Source organism: Chrysemys picta, chromosome 1 (assembly GCF_011386835.1).
Source record: "Chrysemys picta bellii isolate R12L10 chromosome 1, ASM1138683v2, whole genome shotgun sequence".
Lineage (NCBI taxonomy): Eukaryota > Metazoa > Chordata > Testudines > Emydidae > Chrysemys > Chrysemys picta.
Genome location: NC_088791.1, coordinates 91,729,612 through 91,757,434, shown reverse-complemented (window position 1 = coordinate 91,757,434; position 27,823 = coordinate 91,729,612). Strand labels below are relative to the sequence as shown.

Here is a 27,823-nt window from a genome sequence, read left to right as displayed (position 1 = left end):
AGTCAGATGTCCTTGAGTAATAACTGCAACTGATTTGCAATGTAGCCTTGGGCAAATCAGTTATTTCTCTCTGCTTCCCAGTCTGTAAAATGGGGATCATATTCTTACCTTATAAGATTGTGATAAGGTTTAATTACAGTAATTAATGGTTGTGATGTATACTGAAGATTTAGTGTTACTCCATGTGAGCATAAATAATATATGGTCTCCCTGAGGAGCTGCATGGGATGCAACTTCTTGGACACTGAGGCAAGATGCAATTTCTAATCAGTCTGCAGTCAGATGTTCTGGTTGCACTCATGATTAAGTGCAGTTCAAAGCAAAGGAGAAGCTTATCGTTGAGGGAGGTAAGGGAAGCCTTTCTTCCTTCCTTCAACAAATTGTGGTTCTAAGTGTTTAGCCACTGATTTCCACAAGCTCAGTGGTTTGACTTTCTTTAAAACTTGGCAACAAAGTTTTATGTTTAATGTTATTTTTTTGTATTTAATAGAAATCATTTGAATAGATTATTTAAAATTAAATTTGAAATGGACAGATTTATTTTTAAAAATAAACTTCTGTTTATTTAAATAGAAAAATCAAATTCCAGTCACCATCCAAGGAGGAGAGAGAAATATAATTCAAATATAATTGTTTAATTGGTAAAGAGCTCAGCTTCTTCACTGATGTGAGTGTGGTATTAAATCATAGTTTGACTCAATGTCACAACATTTTGTTGACTTTTTACTGGTACTGGGTTGCCTAGAACTGTATTCTGTAGTAACTTGTCTTGTTCCTTTTTAGTGGTTCACTCCTTTCAAACACATAAGGGCACATATAATCTTTGCAAAATAATAGGTTCATCATTTAGTTGCTAGCTGTTGGCAGCCTTCCATATTCCTGAAATCTTATTTTCTGGCTTATGCAGTTTGCGTGATTATTTTGCAGGTTTCCTCTCTCATTCTTTGCTTTGGCAAATAGGTTTTAGGAAGGAGAGTTGTCATCTGGCTTTGTGTTTCTTACAATTCTTTGTATTATTTTATTCTCATTGTACTTTTGCTAGTAAAGCTATATAGTTTTTGGAAAATGTGTTTGTCCCATATGCAGCCTAATGTCCTGAAATTCATCCTTTGGGGCTTTTTCGTTTGACTTTTTGGTCAGATTCAGGTTAAACAACACTCGGTTACTGATAAAAGTGGGATTTGACTTGTTGATGAAGCAATATATTAAAAAAAAACAAAAAAAACCTTCCTAAGATTCCAAGTCAGTAACTTCAGAATTGTGAATAAATGCTCTTTAATACAAAATAATTGAAAATCAGCTTCTAAATAGGAACTACTGTGCCAGAACAAAACCGAGTCCAATTTAGACCTGTTTCCTGCCTCTAATAATAGCCACTGATGGATTCTTCAGAGGAAACTGAAAAGCCTTGTTGTGTAAGACTACAGTGATAAGCATGGTGGGTATTTTATTCCTGACCCCAGCGGGTGATCAGTTTGACAGGTTATGCGGATAAATATCTTTTGTCATTTTATCCACGTTAGCAGTGCTGTAGATGTTATCCTTATTTACAAATGTTTAATTCTCTTGACATTTTCCTACGTGCTTCAATAGTATTCTGTGACAGGTTCATTGGATGTTGCATAAAAATGTATGTCCTTCATTCATCTGGCCAAAACCGCAGTTAGTTTTATTAGTCTTTTGCACCATCTGGTAGCTGTTTCCCTCAGATAGTTGATGTGCAGATGGGAAGTAAATTATTGGGCCTCTTGCAGACAAAGTAACATCAACTTATTCTCAATGTATAACTAGGCTGAGAGGGGGGCGGAAAAGAGTCCATTTGGGCCTCCCAGACTTGACAGTTTTTTTCTTTAAAATAGATTATCCTCACTCTTGGGGATTTATCCCAGCAATTTACTGATATGGGTAGAAGTGAGAAAAGTGAGAAAGATTAATATGGTAAAAGGCATAGAGGATGCAAAGATGCTGGATAATATTTACTTGCTTTTCTGCCATGGAGGCTGTGAAAATTAATTAGTTAATATGTACGTGGCATTTTGGAGTGAAGTCTTGTATAAATGTGGAGTATTAAGAGCCCTTCTGCTGTGTCTGTACAAACTGAGCCAACCTCTTATGAAAAGCTCTTTTTTCCCCTACACCCCTACCTAGCCACCAAGGCAGCCTTATGGGCTTGTTGCACTCTGCAGGATAAAATGGAAGGATCTCTAGGTTAGATTCTTTTAGGGAGCAGTGATGCTTTCATTTCTAATGTCTTATTCTTTGTTTTCATTGTTAATGGATCAATGCTTGCATTAGATTAATGGTTGCTGTGGAACCCTAGCCTGGTTAGAAGGGACATGTATTGCAGGAGATCACGAGGCATGTTTATTTTTTAAATTAACATCTTTTAAAAAAAATCAATCTAAGAACTAAATGTGGGCATTGCTTCCTCTCACCAAAGCCCTGTAGGATGATGGTTCCGCTAGGTTTTTGTCTTTCCCTTAGGTTTAAACTTTAACGTAAGCTGAATTCTTGTCCAAATTTCCCCACTTCTGAGGTGCTTATTGAGACATCTACCATTTATTCACTTACGCTTCCCTAAAAGCTTGGTGGGGGAGTAATTGTTGGGTGGGGCTCTGCAATTGTTTTGTTCCTATGTGACATCTGATTGTCTTGGAAGGCAGCTGTGTTAAAATGTGGGGTTTGTAATGTCTGCGCTCGTTTTGGAGATGACTTTATTAATTCTTGTTTGCGTGGGAGTTGCGGAACAGGCTGCCATCAGACTCAGCATGGGTAGGTGCTGTTGCAGACTTTTCTTATGCAGCTCTTCTGCATCTCACTCCTGACTGTAGCAACCTCCTCCCCACCACTGTTCCAGATGTGACCCCTTGCTGTCTGCAAATACTACTAAGTGTGTGTCATGTAGCCTCTTCTATTCCAGTCCTGGATCATCCTGAACCTCTGCTTCCTCCCTCCCACGCTCACATAAGCTTCTGAGTCCTGACCTAATGATGGTGGAGGAATGGCGCAGCATGAGGATAGCACTTAAAAAATTTTCTTATTCTTTTCAGAGATGCTGCAGTTCGTCAGCAACCAGGTTGGGGAGTTTCCGGATCTGTTTTCAGAGCAGTTATGTGGCACCTTCCAGAGCAGTGGTGGAGGTAGCAGTGGTGGAACCTTGGACCATCCACTACAGAGCTCATACAGCCAGGCACAGCTGCAGTCCTTCCCATCCACCGCTGCCTCTCCCCAGCTCCAGGCTGTGCAAGTCAAAGTACCCCAGGCAACAGCACCTGCCCCTCAGCGGTCTGCACCCCTCCTTCAGCCTCGTCCCCAGCTCCAGCCCCAGCTCCAACAGCAAACGGTGATGATTACTCCAACTTTCAGCACTGCTCCCCAGACCAGGTTCATTCAGCAACCGCTGATATACCAGAACGCAGCCACGAGTTTTCAAGGTAGCGCCTGGGGGCTCAGAACGCTGTTTTTTGTATTGTAGGCACGAAAAAAAGCTACTTTCCAAAGAAAACGTAGGCATGATGGCTCTAGAGGATGCTGTTTGCCCAATAATTCTAATTTATGACCTGGTCTTTGAGAAATCACCGGTACAGCATGAAGAGTTTCAGTCTAAATGAAGTGTACTGTCACTCCGACTCAATGGGCAAGACAGGAAAACTGTAGTGTATGGGTTTCTAACTCTTTTCATGTGATCTACTTGTGACTCATCTACACTTGCTCGCCTCAAACGTGGCCCCACAATCCTTTGCATTGGCTTCTTGGGGGGGGCTTTGTAGATGGTGCTTTAGAAATTGTCACAGTTTACTTTTGTAGTGCTGCTAGCTGTGGGAGCAAAGGATAAACCCAGGACCTGAACTCTCATTCTCTCCCACATGGCAGTATGTTTTGCCACTAGAAGGTTGAGCCGTCTTCCCGCTGTGGCTGTGCATCCAGGGCAATAAAATAAGGGACTAAGGCATGTGGTATGAGGATTCAGGTACTCAGTTAATGCTTTTGCTGACTAGGGGCACTTCCCAGAAGGTTTAATTGGAAATCATCTTACCTTAGTGCCTGGGAGCCCTTGTCATGGACCAGGACTCCCCTGAGCTAGGTGCTGTACAAACACAGAACAAAAAGCCCCTGCCCCAAGGAGCTAAACTAATAAAAATAATGAGCTCTCATTAAGGTCAGTCATCATAGTTCTCTATTGCTTAGGCATCAGATTCTGTTCTCATTTCAGGTGCCAAGAGCTGATGCAAGGGATAAGTCACAGGGAGTATTAATGGCAGCATAGTAGGGAAGGCCGGGCCAGAGACTCTGATATAATTAAAACGTTCAGCAGATAAAAGGGTGCCCAACCTCTTCCTCCCATGCTCTTGCCATTCAGCTGGTTCCCAGTGCATCCCAGATTCTTATGTGCTAGGCCCAGTGCCATCAAGGGAATTTGTAAGGTAGTTCACAAGGTAGTGGTGGTGCCATGAGTTACCTACTCAGCCATTTACAATCTTCTTGGGTGTCACTCACAACCCCCAGACTGAGAGCCTCTCTGCTGTGCTATCCCTCACATCTTTTTCTCCTTTTCAGTGCTTCAGCCTCAGGTTCAGAGCCTGGTGACGTCCTCCCAAGTTCAGCCAGTCACCATCCAGCAGCAGGTGCAGACTGTGCAGGCTCAGAGAGTGTTCACACAGGCTGCCAATGGTACCATCCAAACACTAACCCCTGCCACAGTCCAGACAGTAGCTGCTCCTCAGGTCCAGCAAGTTCCAGTAAGTAAAAATATGGAATATGCAAAGAAGCGTGTGCCTAGTGCCCTCAGCAAATGCAGTGTGGAGGGCACAATTTGCAGAACTCCCCAGGTTCCATCAGGGAGGATAAGGCAGGAGCAGGCTTGGTTGCTGACTGATCCAGGAATGGGGTGTGGCGGGTGGGGCTGGCTGAAGCTTAGTTGCTTGATTGATGCTGGGCTTCCTCTGGGATCCTGAGTTGTTGGGTGTGGAAAGTGATTCTAACAAATCTTTCCAAAAACATCTTGCTTTATTTAGCCCAGGCAAAAGAGCTCCTCATTGTGAACATACCACTTGGAATGTTTTGGACTTCACCCTCAGCAAGTTTGCAGATGACACTAAACTGGGAGGAGTGGTAGATACGCTGGAGGGTAGGGATAGTATACAGAGGAACCTAAACAAATTAGAGGATTGGGCCAAAAGAAATCTGATGAGGTTCAACAAGGACAAGTGCAGAGTCCTGCACTTAGGACGGAAGAATCCCATTCACTGTTACAGACTAGGGACCGAATGGCTAGGAAGCAGTTCTGCAGAAAAGGACCTACGGGTTACAGTGGACAAGAAGCTGGATATGAATCAAAAGTGTGCCCTTGTTGCCAAGAAGGCTAACGGCATTTTGGGCTGTATAAGTAGGGGCATTGCCAGCACATCGAAGGATGTGATCATTCCTCTCTATTTGACGTTGGTGAGGCCTCATCTGGAGTACTGTGTCCAGTTTTAGGCCCCACACTACAAGAAGGATGTGGAAAAATTGGAAAGAGTCCAGCGGAGAGCAATAAAAATGATTAGGGGGCTGGAGCACATGACTTATGAGGAGAGGCTGAGGGAACTGGGATTGTTTAGTCTGCAGAAGAGAAGAATGAGGGGGGATTTGATAGCTGCTTTCAACTACCTGAAAGGGGGTTCCAAAGAGGATGGATCTAGACTGTTCTCAGTGGTACCAGATGACAGAATAAGGAGTAATGGTCTCAAGTTGCAGTGGGGGAGGTTTAGGTTGAATATTAGGAAAAACTTTTTCACTAGGAGGGTGGTGAAGCACTGGAATGGGTTACCTAGGGAGGTGGTGGAATCTCCTTCCTTAGCGTTTTTTAAGGTCAGGTTTGACAAAGCCCTGGCTGGGATGATTTCTTTGGGGATTGGTCTTCCTTTGAGCAGGGGGTTGGACTAGATGACCTCCTAAGATCCCTTCCAATCCTGATATTCTATGAATATCTGTCTTGTCACATAGCACGATTAGATGTAGCACTGGGCAAACTTCACAAGTTTGACTAAGGCCTTGGCTACACTTACCCGGTAGTTCGGCGGCGAGCGATCGAACTTCTGGGTTCGACTTATCGCGTCTAGTCTGGACGCGATAAGTCGAACCCGGAAGTGCTCGCCGTCGACTGCGGTACTCCAGCTCGGCGAGAGGAGTACCGCGGAGTCGACGGGGGAGCCTGCCTGCCGAGTGTGGACCAAGGTAAGTTCGAACTAAGGTACTTCGAACTTCAGCTACGTTATTCACGTAGCTGAAGTTCCGTACCTTAGTTCGAATTAGGGGGTTAGTGTAGACCTGGCCTAAGCATCAAAAGTCTGGCTGCATAGTTGCACGTTATCCTGTGTGTCTAAGTTGCTTTGGTCAGCCAAACCAAACTGGAAATCTCATGCTAGCAGTCTTTTATGGTAGATTTCTAATTGTTCCTATTTTTGTTTAGGCTGCCAATAACCTGTGTGCTTCTTCTGTTCCTGTTAGAATTTCACCGATGCAGCTATTAGAGCATTTTCCACTGTGAACGTCTGCCATATGGAACATCATCCAGTATTTCTCTGCTTCTTCATCTTTTATCAAATCTCTTCTGAAAATATACCCACAAGAGTAAAGGGATCTGTTTTCTCCCTTTGCTATTATGTGAAGTGCTTCACCGTAGGGTATACACTCTGTATGAAAGAGATTACTGAGGTTAAGCAAAACAGTATCATGCCACTTATTGTCCCACCCAGGATCAGGAATGGTGAAGTAGCTGCAAAAATGGAAAAGCAAGGAAGAATATTTTAGAGTAAAGGGTAACCAGCCTTTACTGTTGGCTTCAATTTGAGTGAAGTTTGGGTTAATTGATTATTTCAGCCAAATGAGGTAAAACCTGACCTTAATTCTCAGGCCATAGGTGAGAATGATGGAATCCTAGAAATGTAGGGCTGGAAGAGACCTTGTGAGGTCATTGAGTCCAGCCCCCTGCAGGACCAAGTACATCTAGACCATCCTGGACAGGTGTCTGTACAACCTGTTCTTAAAAACTTCCCATGATGGGGAATCCACAACCTCCCTTGGAAGCCTATTACAGAGCTTAATTCTCCTTATAGTTGGAAAGTTTTTCTTAGTATCTAATGTAAATCTCTCTTGCTGCAGATTAAGCCCATTACTTCTTGTCCTACATTCAGAGGACATGGAGGACAATTGACCACCATCCTCTTTATAACAGCACTTAACTTACTTGAAGGCTGTTATCAGGCTCTCCCCAGTCATCTTTTCTCAAGACTAAACATGCCCAGTTTTTGAACCTTTCCTCATAGGTCAAGTTTTCTAAGCCTTTTATCATTTTTGTTGCTCTCCTCTGGACTTTGTCCACATCTTTCCTAAAGTATGGCACCCAGAGCTGGATGCAGTACTCCAGCTGAGACCTCACCACTGCCAAGTAGAGCAGAACAGTTACCAAATGCTATTAGACTTTTTCACAATTGCACCACATTGACTCCTGTTCCATTATTTGATCCATTATACCGTCCAGATCCTCTCAGAAGTCCTACCACCCAGCTAGTTGTTCCCTATTCTGTAGTTGTGCATTTGATTTTTTTCCCTTCCTCAATGTAATAATTTGCACTTGTTTTTATTGAATTTCATCTTGTTGATTTCAAAACAATTATCTAATTTGTCATGGTTGTTTTGAATTCTAATCCTGTATGCCAAAAACGCTTGCTGCCACTCTCACCTTGGTGTCATCTGCAGATTTTTTATAAGTGTACTTTCTACACCATTATCCAAGTCATTAATTGAAAATATTGAATTGTATTGGACTCAGGACTGACCCCTGTGGGACCCCACTAGGTACCTCTTTATTTTGACACCAAATGGTTGATGATTACTCTGAGTACAGTCTTGCAACCAGTTGTGCACCCACATTAGAGTAATTTTCCCTAGTTTGCTCATGAGACTGTAATGTTGGACTGTGTCAAATGCCTTACTAAAATCAAGCTATACCATGTCTACAGCTTTCCCCTATCTCTTAGTCCAGTAACCCTGTCAAAGAAGGAAATTGGGTTGGTTTGGCATGATTTGTTCTTAACAAATCCATGCTGGGTATACTTATAACCCTATTATCCTTTAGATGCTTACACAAGGATTGTTTAATAATTTGTTCTATATCTTGCCAGGTATCAGTTAGGCTGACTGGTCTATAATTCCCCAAGACCTCTTTGTTCCTCTTTTTAATGATAGGTACTATGTTTATCCTTCTCCAGTCCGCTGGGATCTCACTCATACTCCATGAATTCTTGGAGATGGTTGGTAACTGTTCAGAAATTGATCCAACTAGTTCCTTAAGGACCGTAGGATGAATTTCATCAGGCCCTGCTGACTGAATACATCTAACTTGTCTAAATATTCTTGAGCCTGTTCTTTCTCTATTTTGGCTTGCTTTCCTTCCCCCTTGTTGTCAATATTATGTTGAGTATCTGTTCACCATTAACTTTTTAGTGAAGACTGAAGCAAAATAGGCATTAAACTCCTCAGCTTTCTTGATGTCATCGCTTATTAGCTCTCCTTCCCTGCTAAGAAGAGGACCTATGTTTTCCTTTATCTGTCTCTTGCTCCTACTGTGTCTGAAGAACCTCTTCTTACTGCCTTTTATGTTCCTTGGTAGTGGAATTCATTTCGTGCCTTGACCGTTCTGATTTTGTCTCTACATGCCTGTACTTTCTTTGTACTCTTCCTTAGCACTTTGTCCACGTTTCCACATTTTTTAGGATTCCCTTTTGATTTTTCAGGTAATTAAAGAGCTCCATATTGGCCTCTCACTATTCTTCCTATCTTTTTTTTTGCATTGTGATAGTTTGCAGTTGTGACTTTAATATTGTCTCCTTAAGAAACTGCCATATCACTTGAACTCCTTTTCCCTTAGATTGTCTTCCCATGGGACCTTACCTACCAGTTCTGAGTTTATTAAAATCTGCTTCTTTCAAGTCCATTGTCCTTCTGCTGCTGCTCTCATTCCTTCCTTTCCTTAGACTCATGAATCTCTCATTTCATGATCACTTTTCACCCAAATTGCCTTCCACCTTTAGCTCCACAATCAAACCCTCCCTGTGTCCGAGAATCAAATCTAAAATGGCTGCCCCTGTTATGACCTCCACTTTCTGAAATAAAAAGTAGTTCTAGTAAGTTCCTGGAACATACTGAGGGATTGTGTGTTGCTGTATTACTTTTAACTACCCAGACATATATTGGAAAAGACCTCCATTACTATCAGGCTTGTGTTTTGGATATTTCTGTTTGTTCGCCACCGCCATCGCATCCTCCTGACTTGGTGGTCTATAATACGGCCGGAAATGCTGTTTTCAAACCAGCATTTGAACGGCTGCCAGAGTGCTCACCCCAGTAAAATAGGGTATGTTCTCAGGGGAGCCAGTTATAGGTGCAACCACTGCAGAGGGGAGACTTACACCCACTCTTTTATTTTTGCATGTTAATTTCCCCATAGAAATAGACATGACTTGAAAACCAGTGGCAGTCTTGTTTCTTCCTTTCCCATCTTCCAGCCTTGCGTACAGGTTGTCTCATTGTGGAGTTTGCGCTGACTTCTGACATTCAGAGAAAGTCCTGGTGGTGTGGGGTGAGGGAAATAGGGTTTCCGGATCCCAGGCTTTTGCTACCTACCAATTCTTCATGCAGTCGGTTAGGTCTGTTATGTGACAAGTTTGTGGTTTCTGGAGATGGAGATGTATTTCCTGATGCTCACCTGCTGTGTTCCCATATTCTGTAACCCCTAGGTTCTGGTCCAGCCTCAGATCATAAAGACAGATTCTCTTGTCTTGACAACTCTGAAGGCAGATGGTAATCCAGTTATGGCTGCAGTTCATAATCCGGCCCTCACTACACTGACCACCCCTATTCAGACAACAGCACTGCAGGTACCGGTATGAACATTTTCTCTAAGTTGTTGCCTCTCCTTTTAAGTGTTTGTTAGTGCTCTCCATAAGTGACAATGGGAGGGAGTTGGAGTGCTGCCCTGGTCATGCCCGAGATGAGGAATAGCCTCTCTCTTCCACCAAGGCTACATATGCAATTTGTGCATTTTTGGCAGTATCTGCTGACTAGAGAGCAAAGACCAAGGGTAGATTCCTGTTCACCTTTTTGCTGCATTAGCTGGAGAAGAACATGAACTAATAATCCACTGCCATTTTAAAGCTCATTGGAACAGGAGAGCACTCATAATTACAAGGTAGCAAACTTAAAATAGCTCAAAGAAATCTTAATGCATACTCTGTGAAACTTGCTACTACTAGATATTATTCAGGCAGATGGCATGGTAAATTTCAAACACAGGTGTCTATGTGAACAGCATCCTCAGTGACACTTAACTGTAATAGCGATTACAGGAACTGTCAGGCATGCTCCATGGCATAAACAGATCACTGACTCAAAAAGAAAATCTCCTGGAAAGGTTCTAGTATTGCATAGACTGGTTCATGATGAGAATGTTTCTTTTTCTCCCAAAGCATCCACAGTTGGAGACAAATTTACAAGCCTAGATTAACCATTGGCTTGCTCTGGCATGGTAGCTGGTTTTATTGGGTAGTTGTGAGCAAACTGTAAATAGAATTGTCAAAATATTGGCTCCTTTTTAAAAAAGGAGTTGCTATCCTAGCTTGCAAAAGACCATCTGGCCAAGCAGCACAAAGATTTGAAGGGGTAGTAAAATAGAAGCCTTGGGCCATACTTGCTAGGTGGTGGAATTATGCGTTTTTTCACTTCCCCCACAAAGGGATTCTCAAAGAGCTTTATTTCTCATTGTATAAAGGTAGCTTTGGAGAGCCATTGGTTAGTACAAAGGATTTTGGGAGCCAGCAGAATCTTGAGTTTGTTTTTCACATGTTCAAATGAAAGTGACTCAACACTGGTGAAAAGTCTTAGGTCAGCAATCCTGGAGAATAAAGTACTTCCTCTCCATACAGATATTGGCATGGCCGATGGCATTGCTCTACTAATGTGTCTTATCCTTGACTTGGGGATGGAGTGTGTATTGAGGTGAGGGAGTGTATTTCCTTGGTCGCTGTAACCCTTTTATTTCCTGATTCCACACTGTTTTTCAGACTCCTTTTTCTCATGTGGCACATATATTGTGTGTAACTTGGCTGTTACTCTTAATGCTGTTTTGTTCTCTGCCTTTTTAGACCTTGGTTGGCAGCAATGGGACCATTTTGACCACGATGCCCATGATGATGGGACAGGAAAAGATGCCCCTCAAACAGGTGCCTGGTGGGGTCAAGCAGCTGGAACCTCCCAAAGAAGGAGAGAGGAGGACGACCCATAACATCATTGAGAAGCGGTATCGGTCATCTATAAATGACAAGATCATTGAGCTGAAGGACCTGGTCATGGGAACAGATGCCAAGGTAAAGAGATGAAAGCTGCTGTCATTAAGCTTGTGTGGTCTGCAGCCCTCTCACCTCCAGATGTGTTAGATAAGAAGAATCCTGTCTGACTGCTTCATTGGTGAGACCTTAGCTGGTGCAAGCTATTAGTAGTAGTTGTTTTTATTAATTATTATTTTATTGGGATGGTAGGCTGCCAAGGAAAACACATGAATAAGAATACTACTGGCTCAGTGTTCCACGGTGATGCTAGGGGCACTGTTGCTGGAGACGGAGGTAACAAAACACATGACCTAACCTGTCTTGGTGGTTAAAGATCCTCTGGGCCTTCTGTAAGACAATGGATTTCAGGAAGGCAGATTTTGGGAAGCTCAGAGAGCTGATAGGTAAGGTCCCATGGGAATCAAGACTGAGGGGAAAAACAACTGAGGAGAGTTGGCAGTTTTTCAAAGGGACACTATTAAGGGCCCAAAAGCAAGCTATTCCGCTGGTTAGGAAAGATAGAAAATGTGGCAAAAGACCACCTTGGCTTAACCACGAGAGCTTGCACGATCTAAAAAATAAAAAGGAGTCATATAAAAAATGGAAACTAGGACAGATTACAAAGGATGAATATAGGCAAACAACACAGGAATGCAGGGGCAAGATTAGAAAGGCAAAGGCACAAAATGAGCTCAAACTAGCTACGGGAATAAAAGGAAACAAGAAGACTTTTTATCAATACATTAGAAGCAAGAGGAAGACCAAAGACAGGGTAGGCCCACTGCTTAGTGAAGAGGGAGAAACAGTAACAGGAAACTTGGAAATGGCAGAGATGCTTAATGACTTCTTTGTTTCGGTCTTCACCGAGAAGTCTGAAGGAATGCCTAACATAGTGAATACTAATGGGAAGGGGGTAGGTTTAGCGGATAAAATAAAAAAAGAACAAGTTAAAAATCACTTAGAAAAGTTAGATGCCTGCAAGTCACCCGGGCCTGATGAAATGCATCCGAGAATACTCAAGGAGCTAATAGAGGAGGTATCTGAGCCTCTAGCTATTATCTTTGGAAAGTCATGGGAGACGGGAGAGATTCCAGAAGACTGGAAAAGGGCAAATATAGTGCCCATCTATAAAAAGGGAAATAAAAACAACCCAGGTAACTACAGACCAGTTAGTTTAACTTCTGTGCCAGGGAAGATAATGGAGCAAGTAATTAAGGAAATCATCTGCAAACACTTGGAAGGTGGTAAGGTGATAGGGAACAGCCAGCATGGATTTGTGAAGAACAAATCATGTCAAACCAATCTGATAGCTTTCTTTGATAGGATAACGAGCCTTGTGGATAAGGGTGAAGCGGTGGATGTGGTATACCTAGACTTTAGTAAGGCATTTGATACGGTCTCGCATGATATTCTTATCGATAAACTAGGCAAATACAAATTAGATGGGGCTACTATAAGGTGGGTGCATAACTGGCTGGATAACCGTACTCAGAGAGTTGTTATTAATGGTTCCCAATCCTGCTGGAAAGGCGTAACGAGTGGGGTACCGCAGGGGTCTGTTTTGGGACCGGCTCTGTTCAATATCTTCATCAACGACTTAGATATTGGCATAGAAAGTACGCTTATTAAGTTTGCGGATGATACCAAACTGGGAGGGATTGCAAGTACTTTGGAGGACAGGGTCATAATTCAAAATGATCTGGACAAATTGGAGAAATGGTCTGAGTTAAACAGGATGAAGTTTAACAAAGACAAATGCAAAGTGCTCCACTTAGGAAGGAAAAATCAATTTCACACATACAGAATGGGAAAAGACTGTCTAGGAAGGAGTACGGCAGAAAGGGATCTAGGGGTTATAGTGGACCACAAGCTAAATATGAGTCAACAGTGTGATGCTGTTGCAAAAAAAGCAAACATGATTCTGGGATGCATTAACAGGTGTGTTGTGAGCAAGACACGAGAAGTCATTCTTCCGCTCTACTCTGCTCTGGTTAGGCCTCAGCTGGAGTATTGTGTCCAGTTCTGGGCGCCGCATTTTAAAAAAGATGTGGAGAAATTGGAAAGGGTCCAAAGAAGAGCAACAAGAATGATTAAAGGTCTTGAGAACATGACCTATGAAGGAAGGCTGAAAGAACTGGGTTTGTTTAGTTTGGAAAAGAGAAGACTGAGAGGGGACATGATAGCAGTTTTCAGATATCTAAAAGGGTGTCATGAGGAGGGAGAGAACTTGTTCACCTTAGCCTCTAAGGATAGAACCAGAAACAATGGGTTTAAACTGCAGCAAGGGAGGTCTAGGTTGGACATTAGGAAAAAGTTCCTAACTGTCAGGGTGGTTAAACACTGGAACAAATTGCCTAGGGAGGTTGTGGAATCTCCGTCTCTGGAGATATTTAAGAGTAGGTTAGATAAATGTCTATCAGGGATGGTCTAGACAGTATTTGGTCCTGCCATGCGGGCAGGGGACTGGACTCGATGACCTCTCGAGGTCCCTTCCAGTCCTATAATCTATGAATCTATGAATAAGAGTTGTGTTAAATAACTCTCTGGTCAAATCCCAACCTGGCTAACTACAGTGTTACACCGTTCCCCAGTAGTTTCAATACGGTAGTCTTTGCTTCCTTTCTTAACTGTACTGTGCTGTTAAATAGCGGCCTGGAAGTGGCTGAATTTCCGTGATGGGTAGATGAATCCTATAAACTGTCTCAAAAGAGCTTTGGAATGAAAGTTGTAGAAATATCAAACTATTTTTTTACACGGAACTGGGCAATTTGATTCCTTGTTGCTTTGGTTTGTGAGAACTACTATTGGTTCAAATGCTAAAGGTGTTATGGTGGCAAATAATAAGACCCGAATTCAGGGTTATGCCCTTTCATCCGTGCTATTTGCTGACCTCACTCTTGCAGATAAGGGAGCTGCAATTCTTAACATTGCTTCTGGTGCTAGTGAGGTCATCAGCTGTTGCCTGGGGAAACGGGAAACTTGAGATTTGAAAAACCAGGCGATACACAGTGCTTCCATAGTTGTGTGTCTGAGCGGCTCCATGTGCTTTACAAGCTAAACCTAGCAGCATCCCCTAGCAGGCAAATATTTTCACTCTACCGATGAAGGTGGGTTAGGAGGTCTGAGGCACGAAGAAGTTATGGGACTGGCTGAGGATCTCCTAGTGAGCCAGTGGAAGAGTGAGAAATGGTCGTAGTGTTAATCCATAAAAGCGTGTTCCTCCTGAAGAGAGCCCCTTTACTTACTAGCTATGCACTTGTATCTTTTCTGGTTAAGGCTAGACCTGAATTCTGTTACTCTGATTGGGGTTCTTAAACTGTTTTTAATGTTTGTTTCCAATAAATATTAATTCACCCCTCTGGTTCCCAGATACAGTAACTCCCCCTCTAGTTAGCAAGCCACTCTGCACTTCTCAAAGTGTAATCTCTCCTGACCTCAGTGCTGACCCTTTCAGTGGCTGTGTTGGTGCTACTGGATGGTCATTTTTCCACCCTCTCTGTATATCACACGGCGAAGAGTGTGGCACTGCTTAAGGTGGATGGGCCTCTGGTTATGTGATTGTTCTTATAAACTGCTTTCCACACGTGTTGTTTCCATGCAGATGCACAAATCTGGAGTACTGAGGAAGGCCATTGATTACATTAAATACCTACAGCAAGTCAACCATAAGCTGAGACAGGAGAACATGGTTCTGAAGCTGGCTAACCAGAAAAACAGTAAGTTATCAGAGCCAGGCAGGAGTGGGTCAGGAAGCAGGAGTGTGTGCTTCCTCCTGCCCATTTGCGCCAGTGGTGAAAGATTGCATGTGAAATAACATCAGTGTTGGCCCATATCTCTGTGGCAAGCTGAGCAGAGTGGGCAGGGCACAGGGCATGGTCGCGAGGTGTGTAGTAAATGGAATCTCTGATCTTTGCAGAGCTGCTGAAGGGCATTGACCTGAGCAGTCTCGTGGACAACGATGTGGACCTGAAGATGGATGACTTCAACCAAAACGTTCTCTTGATGTCTCCCCCGGCCTCTGACTCGGGGTCCCAGGAGGGCTTCTCCCCCTATTCCATTGACTCTGAGCCGGGAAGCCCGCTCCTGGATGATGCAAAGGTAATTGTAGTTAAAAGGAGAGCAAGGGGGCTATCCTCTCCAGGGGTACGTCATGGCCAGGACTTTAGATCCTTGTGAGTCTCAACAGTGCCAGCTGCTTATCATTCAGGAGCAGTGCTGACAGAGCTCTGAAGGGTAGGGCTGCAGGGAACTGAGAGGTTCTGTAGGGCAAGGGATGGTGTGGGAGGAAAAGCAGATTGTCATAAAGGGTGCAAGATACTCTCTGGACGGGACATGACTCTCACCTAAAAGGGCTCTACTTCAGGGGGAGAGCCAAATGCTTGCTCTTGTTTGTTTGTATTGCAATGGCACATACAGGCTCCAACCAAGCCAGGCTGCATCATGCTAAGCTCTGTACAGATATATATGTAGTAAAAGACCGTGCCTCAAAGAACTTTTAGTCTTGAAGACAAGACACATGACATGGATGAAATAGGAGATGAAGGAAGGGAGGATGGGTTAATAGTAATAGCATGTATTTACACAAACTAGCTGTGTGCCTAATTTCTACAGGCAATAAGCCCATGAGTTGTTGCAATAGTAACTCACCACCTGCCTAGTTATTATCAGATAAAAGGATTTTGTAGGCATCACAACCAAGGTGGGCAAGGTGGCTACATGTGGCTTTGATGGAAGCTTAGTGCTCGCCTAAAATAAGGAATCAAAGAAACTGAAATGATGGGGGCCAGAGGGAAGGTTAGTCACTTTGCTACTCCAGGCCCCTCTTACTGAGCCAGAAATGGCTGCCCCAGAGTTCTTGGTGGCATTAGTCAAATATGTTGACACTCGTGCTCTCCCCGTCATGCATATGTGTGCGCACACATATACACGCACCCACTTGCTGTTTTACAGTGTTTTTAAAGTTATATCTCTTCCCGCTCTTCCTCTTCATCCCTGCCCTTTGTGAAGGTTAAAGACGAACCCGACTCTCCCCCTGTGGCCCTTGGCATGGTGGATCGCTCTCGAATACTTCTCTGTGCTCTCACATTCCTCTGCCTCTCCTTCAACCCTCTGACATCCCTCCTGGAGGGCCGAGGGATGCCCGAATCAGACAGCCCTGTATACCATGGCTCTGGAAGGAATGTGCTGGCCATCGAGTCAGGTAACCATTTTAAAACAGACTTTCAGAGTGCATCAAGCCTCCTTTGTTTACAAAGTATTGTAGTAGTGAGCTAGAACCCTGGCAAAGGGGGAGGTCAGAGACCTGAATAGACTAGTGAGTGCTTTGACATGATTAGTACTTACTTACAAGAGGAAAACTAGGAGTGGTAAAATCAAACAGTCCAGTGGGTTACCAGAAGGTACCTGTACGTAGCCCATCACCACAAGCTACCCTGGTTGGACAGGTGCTGTGGAGTTTTGAACTAGGTCATGTTTTTCTATTTCCATAAGGGTGAACTTTCTAATGAAGTTCAAAGAGCTATTTCTCTGGTCATTTTTCATAATTTACAAATCAAGTCATTTGTGAAAATCCGTGCAGAAATCATGGCTCCTGCCACAATGTTAACTTGGCTATGCTTCCCAGACTGTGTGGTTTATGGTGTGTGTTTAACAGCCTACACAGATGTGTTAAATTACACTTTTAACCAGGGCCAGGAACCCTATAGGGATCTCTGCAGTTCCCGGACTTGTAACTGTGCAGCCGTCATGTTGCACTAGCTTACCTTTGTGCATTTAATTAATATCTTACTGTGTCCCTTTCAGGCATCAAGCATCCTGGGATGCCCAGTTCTTCACTAGAACCACTTGCGCTGTCCTCCCCTCAAGGGGAAGTTTAGTTTTTTTTGTTTTTGTTTTTAAATTAACTTTGTGAAGCAAGATTTTTTTTTAACGTTGCAAGCTTCTAAGTCAGTGTTTAGATGTCGAGAAATCAATAACTACAGTCAGTTGAAGAAAATCAAATCTTTCCAAGATTCAGGACGTTAAATGGGGTCACAGTGACATGTTGCCTGTTGAGCTTGTGCTATCCCGGCTGACTTCTCTGTATTTCTCTTTCTGCCAGGTGCTGGCGGCTGGTTTGGCTGGATGATGCCCACTTTGCTGCTGTGGCTGGTGAATGGCGTAATTGTCCTGAGTGTGTGTATAAAGCTCCTTGTGCATGGGGAGCCAGTGACCCGGCTGCACTCCCGCTCGTCTGTAATGTTCTGGCGGCATCGCAAGCAGGCTGACCTGGATTTGGCAAGGGTAAAGCAACCCCGCACTATGCAGAGCAAATCCTGCTCTTCCCCCAGTGAACCCTTTGGCGGTCCCGATGGCTGGCACTTGGGAGAATGCCAGCATTTCTAGGGTTAACCTTCCTGTGCAGTTTGAAGTGGAAAACATGGAGAGAATTGGTGCCAGATAAAGGACACCAGTCTGCACGAGACAAACAACTAAACATGTATAGCACAGACAGCAGCGCTGTAAGCCTCCCATCTACAGCCCCTGCATCTGTGCCTCACTCCTGCCTTGCAGGGCAGCCTCTGGGGGGAGAGGGGAGTTCAGTCTTCATTCCCGCTCAGTACTTGGCAGCAACGACATTCCTCAGCAAGGAGAGCTCACAGAGCCGCTCAGGATGCCGCTCCTGGGCTGAGGAGGCTGTGGGAGAACTCGGAGGGAATCACAGAATCATAAGCAGGCAGGCAGAGCGGGCTGCTTCGGGAGAGACTGCTGTGCCGAACAGAGCTGGGGGCTGAATTGGGGGGGTGTCCCCCTCCCCCTTCCTCAGGATAGGTCGGTCAGCCTGCTGTCTCCCCTGTCCCACACCACTCTCCTCTCCCTCCCACCGCCCACATCCCTTGAAAAAGAGGCTGACAATCTACTAGGATCTCCCTGGAATAATGGGATTGAGAAACCTGCATCATGTGACACTGTATCTGCCCCATGATGCATTGCAAACCCTTCCCAAAGCACCCTGCGGCCAGTTGCACAGTGGGATAGCTACCCATAGTGCACTTCTCTCTGTGACGATGTAAGAGTTGCTAGTGTGGATGCACTCTGCCAACATAGGAGCTAGTGTGGACATGCAACAGCGATTTTAATTAAAGCGGCATAACTTTTGACGACAAAACTTAGTAGTGTAGACAAGTCCCTACACTGGCACTCAGCTGAGAGGTGTCAGATTGCATGGGCCATGGAGACTTAACTCTTCTGGTTCCTGGAGGTGGGGCTCCAGGGCTTGGGAGGGTAAAGGCGGTGTAAATGGGTGTGGAGGTGCATGGAAGAAGCTTGCACTGTCTCTGCTCAGACTGTACATGTTCTGGGGGTAAATAGAGTCCTGTGGTCTCAAGGGCTGTCAATGCAGCCCCATTCAGCAGCTTAAATGATCTTTGTTTAACCATTCACCATTGCATTTGCAGGGGGATTTTGCGGCTGCTGCATCAAATCTGCAGATCTGCCTGTCAGTTCTGGGCCGAGCGCTGCCTGCGTCCCGCTTGGACTTGGCCTGCAGCTTGTCCTGGAACGTGATCCGCTACAGTCTGCAGAAGCTGGGGCTGGTTCGCTGGCTACTGAAGAGGACTTCACGGCGACAGCGAGCAAGAGAGGCTGCTGCCGGTTTTGAGGAGGAGGCCAAGACCAGTGCTCGGGATGCAGCTCTTGCATATCACAAGCTCCATCAGCTCCACATCACAGGTAAGGGCAGAGGTTGTAACAGAACTGTCTTCCCCTGACAGAATGAGGACGCTCGTAGCTGCCCTTCTCATTGGGTCCTTGGCAGGGCTCCTTGTCCTGCTCTCCCCAAATCTGCTATTAGCTCAAGGGACAAGTTACACACAGACTGACTTGAAATGTTACAAAGGAACAACACCATTCAGAAGAACATCTCAGTAGGCGTCACCTCTCCAGGGGTAATAGTATCGCCTCTGGGGTGCTGTGATTTGTAAGGCACCTCCAGGGCTTTAGTTGGCATGATTGAACATTGTTATAAGGTCCTGTCCACACCACAAAGTGGAAGTGTGTCGAACTGAGTGGGGGGTTAACCACGTAGTAAGCTGATTACCCTACTCAGTTGTAATTGTACCGTGGATGGCCTCCAGAATTCCCCGTGGCACATTTTGCAAGAGTAAGCTGTTAGCAGGTGCCCTGGACAAATTCCAGATTGGTTATGCCACCCTAAATTTCATGTTTTTTAAATAAAACCTGGGGTTTCTCTGACTCTCCTCCCCTGAACTGCTGGGTGGCAGTGCTGTATGCTGTTACACAGCTGACGCAGTCCACCTGGCAGGTTTCCGTAGTAAGTGATTCATGTACATTTGGCTTGAAAAATCAGCTTGTTCCTGGGGAGCAAGAGGCTTTCCCAGGTGGCTGCCATTAACTGCTATAGAACCTAAGCTTTCATGGAAATGATAAACATTGTTTCTAGCCCTTCCGGTTGTGGAGACAATCTTCTAGACATGAACAGCAGGGACCGATGCCATGCCGTCTGCAGAAAGACAGCTTGGAGTCTTTGCTGCTGCTCGGAGCTTTCCCATGCAGCAGCAGATTGAGAACGGACCTGAGTCTCGTCAGTGTTTGCTGTTGCTAGTGGCGATCCTGAGGGTCAAATTCACTCATGTTACTTAAGCAAGGGAAGTGGAAGCAGGTGCCGAGCTAATCACTGGAAGAAGACCCTAAAATCAGAGGGGTGGAGGAGTAGATTAGCAGAGACCACCACCAACACACTCAGGCTTGCATCAGCCAGTAGGTGTGGTACACCTCTGAAACTCTGCTTACGTGTATGTGCACACATACTGCTGAGCTTTTGGGGATCGTTACGTGATTAGTGGAGCTTTCACCACTTCCTTTGGTAGAATAATTCACAGTCTAACAAACCTCTGACACATCCTAATGTGTAGCCTAAGCTGCCCTTTGCCAATTTTATCCAATTAATGCTGGTTAGGCCCCATTGGACCACCCTGAGCAATTCTCCACCCTTCTTGATCATGCGATTCAAATACCTGTACAGTTCTGGGCCCCGAAGGCAGCTGGCTATTCCAGCGACGATGCGTGCAGCAGCACATGACTCCTTCCATGGCTGTTTGGCTCTTGGAGAGCTGGGGTGGGGAAGCAGGGAAAGTACAGAGCTGTGGCTGCAGCTCACAGAATCCAGGAAGAGACGTTCAGGTGCAGCTGCTCTGTACGCAGAGCACTGGGTCATGATGCCTATGGCACGATAAACTTTTTCTGCCAAGATGGTCCAGACAGTGTAGGGTGCAGGCTGTGAGATACACGGTAATTGTATTCGTTGCACTAGGATCTGTTTTGCACGGTGACTGTATAGGAGAGGTGAATTCTTCTCCTCTCTCCGTGGCACAGGTAAACTTCCATCCAGCTCGGCCTACTCAGGTTTGCACATGGCCCTGTGCGCTGTGAATCTGGCTGAGTGCGCAGAGGAGAAGATCCCACCCAGCATGATGGCAGAGATCCACCTGACTGCTGCTGTCGGCCTGAAAACCCGCTGCGGAGGCAAGCTGGGCTTCCTGGCGGTGAGTGAGTCCCACTGTTCTCCCCCCAGTGCCTCCCAGCAGAGCTCTGAGCAGGGAAGGCCTGCTTATCTCCAGTCAGTCACTGTTTAGCCAAAGGGCGCATAGTTAGGTCTTGGTGGTTGTGACGCTTTGGGGTTCAACCAAGACCAGTGAGGGGTGGTCACCACCTTCCCTGCAGCTCTGGGTGCCTTCAGTGCTATGCTGCCATGGCTCACAGCCTGACACAACAGCCAGCCTACAGGCATGCAGGTACACACCCTGTCTTCTACCACCTGGTTACTTTTTTCAGAGTGACCCCAACACCCTCCCAGTCCTGAATTTCCCCCAAACTGTCTCCCTGTGACAATCTGCTGGGATTCCCAGAACCGAGAGTTACTATGTTCCCCCTCTCAGCCTCAGCAAGTGAGAGCTTTGCTACAGCTAAGCTGTGTGTCAGCTCCCTGATGCACCAGTTTGTCTGCCTTGCCAGCAAACTTTTCGGGGCTCTGCCAGTCCAAACCTTGCCTTGCAGATAACAGTGAACCCCAACTCCTGAGTTCCCCAGAGACGTCTCCCCCTTTACTGAACACCCTCAGAAGCTTCAGTTCGTTGCTCCTTCAGCAAGACAATACACTGCAGCTCATTAATTTAACTGGGGTTTGACACTCTTATTTCAATCAGTGCACTGGAAAGGGTTATAGTAAAAGTAAATCAAAGTTTGTTTACCTAAAGGACACAAGTTTAAGTGTTACCGAGTATACGGCACAAAGAGAGAGGGTTACAAGCAAACAAAAGTAAAAAATACGCTTCTAAGACTAAAACTTAACTTCAGCAAGTTACAATCCTTACCTAAACTCAGTTCCCAAAGACTTCAACCCCTTTGCTTGAAGGATCCAATGTTCTGTGTTTTCAAGAGCTCTGATCCCCTTGAAGCCCAAGGGATGGATAACTCAAATGCCTTTTTGCCCCCCATAATGTTCATTGTCTCTGTTATCAAAAGCCAGTAAGGCTTCTTGCTGTTCTTCCCTTCCAGTCACTTTCCATCCCCCTGCTGATTTGCATGTCAATGGGGCTTCCATTGTTTTGATTCCACACTGCTTAAATTACACTGGAGACAGGTAGCTGCCTTTCCTCCTGTCTGGGAGAAAACAGGTTTCTCCCTTTGTTTGGTCATACACAGCATAATATCAGCGAGTATCCATAATTCCTCATAGTGTTAATATACACATTGTGTAATATTAATCACCAGGGTGACCTGCTTTCATAAGATGTTACTCTATGCTTTTATAGTACAGTAATACTGTATACAATCAGCTGATTCAATTGCTTGTTCGTTGGGGTTTAGACCCCTCTGTTTTCCCCATGGTATGTTTGGCCCCTGATTCTCACAGTGGTGCCCAACAATTCTACTGAATTGGAATTATCTTATGCGCTGGCCTGTAATGAACCTTGCCCTTGTGCTTGCTGTCACTGAGCCATATGCATGATGTTTGCATGTCTCTCTCCCTCTTCTTGGCACCCTTCTCCTTTCTCCCCAGGGTTATTTCTTAAATAAGGCCCAGAGCCTGTGTAGCACAGAGCGGAGTGCCATTCCCGACTCCCTGCGCTGGCTGTGTCACCCGCTGGGACAGAGGTTTTTTGTGGAACGGAGCTGGACAGTGAAATCTGCTACAAAGGAGAGTCTGTACTGTGCCCCGAGGAACCCAGGTAAAAGCCACTGTGTGTCTGACACCCTCAAATGCATGACCGTCCAACATCTTGCACAGGAATTCTTTTCTCGCCTCTAATATCTGGGACAGCTTACAGTACCTGATCCCAGAGCTTCTCCAATTCCTGCACCCCCCCCCAAGTCAAGATCGCTTGACTTCCTCCATTGCTAGCAGCTGAGAGGGCAAGTTTAATCCCTTCATTTCCTATCGTGTGCTGTGTTTCTGCACATAGTCCCGCCTCTGTTCTCCAATCACATAACGGAGCAGCATTCCCTCAAGGTGTAGGGCTGAGTGACTAAGAGGGGTAAAACCATGGTCCTTTCTCTTTAGAACAGTATCATACCTGTTCTTTTACATGGGTGAAGTGGCATTTCTGATTGGGATCTGTGGGCTGGCTGTGCAGAGCTAGATCACTAATAATGAACAAACCAACAGAGGTGTGGAGGGTCACTTTGAATAAGTCAAAAATTTGAATTTTGGGGATCTTTTAGGTCCCTGCACCGGTCCCTCAAGAACATCCCTCTTGCTGGCTCCTAATGTTTCTGTCTTGGAGTCTGCTTCCCTCCTCCAGCTGGTCTTGTTGTGTCTGGAGATGCTTGGGTTTGTGAATAAGAAAAGAGCAAGACTCTTGTTCTCTTTTCCAGCTGATCCCATAGCCCAGGTTCACCAGGCCTTCTGTGAGAATCTGTTGGAGAGAGCTGTGGATTCCCTCGTGAAGCCTCAGGCCAGGAAAGGGTCCACGGGACAGGAGGAGGAGGAGCCCTGGTGAGTTTCAGTGCTTAGGTTATTACTGTCTAGATGAGGGGGACCCAATACTCTGGGGCATCAAGGGCTGCATTCATAGTTATTGTCCTCAGGGCTCCTAGTAAATTAACTTACATCTTTACAATCAAACTTACCACCCTAATGTAACTAATAGGGGCCACTGATCAGTAGCGGGGATTGAACTCAGGACCTGCCAAACCCCCCACCACTTGAATTTGAAGGAGAAAACTTAGCTGTAACAGTTTTGGGCCCAGACACTTGGAGAGAGACCTGGGGACATACACCAGCTCCATGCCTAACATCTGTTTGTTGGTATCTTGATAGCTAAATGAAAAATGTTAGGTTGCATTTACCAGCAGTGTAAACCAAACCAAAATATATAGATGTGTGAGTGGCAGAGCAGGTTTTGGCTGCAGTCTTTGTCATTGGTCTTTGTCACCACATCTGAGGGAAAGCAGAGAGTTGCTTTTTATTCTCTGAGCTGTCTAGTTTAGGACTGAACTATGGTCATGCCTTGTCCTAGACCAGTCCTAATTGTCTCTCTCAAATCTGTGAAGTTCTGTAGTGATCTGCCCCCCAAAAGAGGGCTTTGGTCCAAGAGGACACCACACTTCTCCCATCCCCACCCCCCGATCAGTTAGGAAAAAGTGTAGTTTTTATTATAGTGCAGGTTTAGTTACATTTTTGTTTGTACATCCAAGTACTGGTATAGTCCCAGTGGGTGACAAACAACTTGATCCAGCTCATTGAAATCGATGTATGACAAGCTACTGCTAATGAAGCGGAAAGGTTGCAAGGTGTTGTATACTGTGCGTGGACTGCTGTGAGAAGGTAGCCCTATGTCTCTAATTGGCAGGGATCTCTCCTAATACGAATACATTTTCCATGGACAGGATCCCCAAATCCTCTGTGACAGACACAAAGGAACTGGATAAGTACAACATGTGCTGTTGTCTTTGGCCAAGGTTGAGAACATTTGATAGCTTTTGTGACTTGCTGAAATGTAGTTCAGATTGTCTTGGAAGCCACGCATGGAAAGGAGCCTATAAAGAACTCGTAATATTGTCTCACCTAATGTCAGCAGGTGTCATACTGGAGAGAAGGCTGGCAGCTTCCAGACAGCATCTATAAAATTTAAAGTGCTAATTAAAATGTTAGAGCAAATGTTGCCTTTCCCATAAACGTCACTTGTTACACACAGTAATTCTCCTCTGTTCGTTCCAACTAGTCCTTCCCATAATAAATAGCCTTTTTAGGGTTTGTGTTTTCCCACCTATCAACTGACTTACAGAGCAGGTAGAGCATGTTTGTTGAGACCTTGGGGCTAATATTGAGTGTACTCCTGGCCCTGATGACACTGACAGTGAAGCACTAGCTAACACTGCCCCCTGGAGACTGAGGATCTGACTACATTGAAGCCGTAAGGAGTAATTCCCAGTTTGAGGAGACCTACCTGAACCAGCTCTGATTGAGCTAGCATGCTAAAAACAGAATGGGAGCTGCAGTGGTGGGAGGGCTAGCCACCTGGGTCTCAGTCAGGATCGTACTCAGGGTAGGAAACCCCTTGTATGCCGTGTGCTTGCTCGATCAGAGCTGGCATGGGTATGTCTCCTCGAGCTGGACATTTAACACCATTCTCCCCCCCACCCCCACCCACCCCACCCAGCACCCCCGCCAGCTTGAAGTCCAGACAGACCCTGAGTGCAAACATCTCTGCAATTACACCAGAGGTTAATTCACTGCTCTGGGTGAATCTTAAACCTGGCCTCTCTTCCTCTGCCCAGCACAACCTGGATGGGTCTGTCTACACTGCAGCTGGGAGGGCGCGTCTCAGCGTGGGTAGACAGACACAAGCTAGCTTCACTCGAGCTAGTGCACTAAAAAGAGAAGTGTGGTGGATGCGGCTCCGGTGAACGCTCAGGTTAGCCACCTAAATCCAAGCCTGCCCGAGCCCTGGGTCTGAGCTCAGGTGGCTAGTGTCCGTCTCAGTCTCCGCCAGAGCTGTGATGTCCACACTGCCCGAGCTAGCATGAGTCTGTTTACCCGTGCGCGGAGGCACACGCCCAGCTGCAGTGTAGACGTACCCAGCCGGCTTCGTCTTGACCCAGTCGTATTCTTCCAGGCTGGGGGAAGGTTGCTCGTAGTAAAGCAGCACTACTCCGACCTTGAACTCCTGTACCTGCCCCCTAACTCACTAACCTAATGGGTCAGTGGAGCTTATGAATGCGACTCATCCAGATTATATTGTCACACGCTGCAAATGTGGCATCTCATGCCTTGCTGCCTAGTGAATGTCGTCTTGCCTGTGCTTGCAGTGAATTCTCTAGTGCTTTGGAGTACCTGAAATTAGTCAACTCCTTTGTGGACTCGATGGGAAGCGGGACTCCACCTTTCAATAGCAGTTCGGTGCTGAAGTCAGCCCTGGGTGAGTGTCGTGGTTCAAAGCTGCTCCATCTCTGGGAGTCTTAATGATAGCCCAGCTTCTGAAGCACCCGTCTTCTTGGGGGTTTACTAACTACAGGGGAATCCGCCTCTGCTGACGTGCAGCCCCTTCTGGGCTGGGACAGAGCTATTCAGCAGCACACCACCTACAGCAGTTCAGCTCCACGGAATAGAAACTCCACTGGTAACTTCAGGTGGACGGAGTGGATTGTGGTGGCTATGTATGTTGCTGCAGTGCCCAAGATGTGATAGGCACTTTCCAAACCCTCGGAAGGACCACTCCTGCACTTGAGAGCTTCCAGCTGTCAAAGAGCAAATGGGTGCAGGGCAAAGGGGTGCAACATACACACACACAAGTGCAGTGGGCAGGACTCTCTGATCTCACAAGGGGAAGACCTCTTGCCCCCCAGGAATAGGGTTGGCTAGTGATACAGTCACTGGAGGGATAGCTCAGTGGTTTGAGCATTGGCCTGCTAAACCCAGGGTTGTGAGTTCAATCCTTGAGGGGGCCATTTAGGGATTTGGAGCAAAAATCTGTCTGGGGCTTGGTCCTGCTTTGAGCAGGGGGTTGGACTAGATGACCTCCTGAGGTCCCTTCCAACCCTGATAGTCTATGAAGCTGGAAATAGGTCAGGCTAGTAGAAGCAAACACCCTTACCCTAGCAAGGTTGGGTCTGGTCTGTACTCGGATGGGAGACCTTCAAGGCAAAGTTAGGTGATTCAGTAAACTCCACTCAGTCAGCGGGAACCAATGTGCGAGCATTCTGTGTGCTGCTGGAGTAGCTGCTCTTTGGATGAGAGAGGAAAACTGAGATCTTGACAGCTTGTCATCTGAAGATCCCATGCCCCTCTTCATTAGAGTAAGGGAGAGAGTCTGGCGAGGCTGACTACGTTCTGAAGGCCAAAAATTCCCCTTGCAGTTTTGAGTGAGTACAGTGTTCTTCACTTCTTCTTCTAGCCTATTGTGTAGCATTATTATGTGCTGTCGAGAAGTTGCAGCATTTCACCCTAGAGACGGCTGCATTTCAGTGCTGGGTGAAATAACTTCTATCCATACATTCTCTAAAGCTCTTCTGGATCCTTCAAGGTGGAAGGCACTAGAAATATCAGGCATTATCCTTCTACTTATCTGATCTCGGCACAGTTTTTTGTGCTTTCCCTGGCTGCAGTGTTGTCTTACTGTTTCCATAGGCCCTGATTTGGTGTGCAGATGGTGGTCAGCGGCAATCGGCATGGCAATCAGTTGGCTCAGAGGGGACGATGCAGGCGTGAGGTCACGTTTCACAGAAGTGGAGCGGATGCCCAAATCCCTGGAGATGTCTGAGTGCGTGGGCCTTTTACCTTGGTCAAACCACCATATCTTTCCAGAAATGACTATATCAATGGCTCAATTGAAAGCAGATGTTCTGTGGGGCCAGGCACATGTTGACACTTGTCCTGTTGGCTAACCCTATTAGTGCTGCATCAGAAGGTGGTTGCAGTGTCACGCTGGGAGATTGCTTCAGTGCCTACTGATGCAATGGCATGATGTGGAAACGTCCAACACGTAGGAGTGTTCATTCTCATGTTGATCAGTGCCTGTGTTGCAGATCTCTGGGCAGTGGGTTGGGGAAAGTCCCGTGGGAATGTAACCCCCCTGTACGGGCTATCTAAACGAAAAATTGTGGGGGAAGGTTATCCTCGTCTGGGTCCTTTCTCTCTGAGTTCCCTAGGCTGACGCCCTGTGTGAGGGGAAAGCATGTAAACCTTTCCTAATAACATTGAAAGCAGCAGCAGCAGTAGTGCCCCTCACTGATGAAAGCCCCTTCGTCCAGCTGCATGTGGGCTCCTGTAGATAGAAACTCAGGCTTGGTCTACACTACAAACGTATGTTGGTATAACTACGTTGCTCAGGTGTAGACAGTGTTATGGAGAGCTTCTTCTGTCGACATAGCTACCGCGTCTCGGGGAGGTGGATTACCTACGCCGATGGGAGAAGCTATCCTGTCAGTGTAGATAGTGTCTTCGCTAAGTGCCCCAG

The 27,823-nt window shown here is 45.8% G+C and overlaps 1 protein-coding gene across 3 annotated transcripts in view; it reads left to right on the top strand.

Moving 5' to 3' along the window:
- Positions 1-27,823, top strand: part of SREBF2 (sterol regulatory element binding transcription factor 2) — a 38,650-nt gene that overhangs the window by 2,837 nt on the left and 7,990 nt on the right. For 2 of the 3 annotated variants that reach the window (XM_005302612.5, XM_005302610.4), the window contains exons 2-15: positions 3,051-3,434; positions 4,558-4,739; positions 9,780-9,926; positions 11,184-11,405; positions 14,968-15,082; positions 15,283-15,464; positions 16,374-16,566; positions 17,467-17,648; positions 18,803-19,076; positions 20,739-20,908; positions 22,426-22,594; positions 23,241-23,361; positions 25,677-25,786; positions 26,995-27,127. In XM_005302612.5, coding sequence (XP_005302669.2) covers positions 3,053-3,434; positions 4,558-4,739; positions 9,780-9,926; positions 11,184-11,405; positions 14,968-15,082; positions 15,283-15,464; positions 16,374-16,566; positions 17,467-17,648; positions 18,803-19,076; positions 20,739-20,908; positions 22,426-22,594; positions 23,241-23,361; positions 25,677-25,786; positions 26,995-27,127 — 2,582 coding nt within the window. In that variant the 5' untranslated portion in view covers positions 3,051-3,052. The remainder of the gene's footprint in view (positions 1-3,050; positions 3,435-4,557; positions 4,740-9,779; positions 9,927-11,183; positions 11,406-14,967; positions 15,083-15,282; positions 15,465-16,373; positions 16,567-17,466; positions 17,649-18,802; positions 19,077-20,738; positions 20,909-22,425; positions 22,595-23,240; positions 23,362-25,676; positions 25,787-26,994; positions 27,128-27,823) is intronic. The other variant, XM_005302611.4, reaches the window with a different exon arrangement.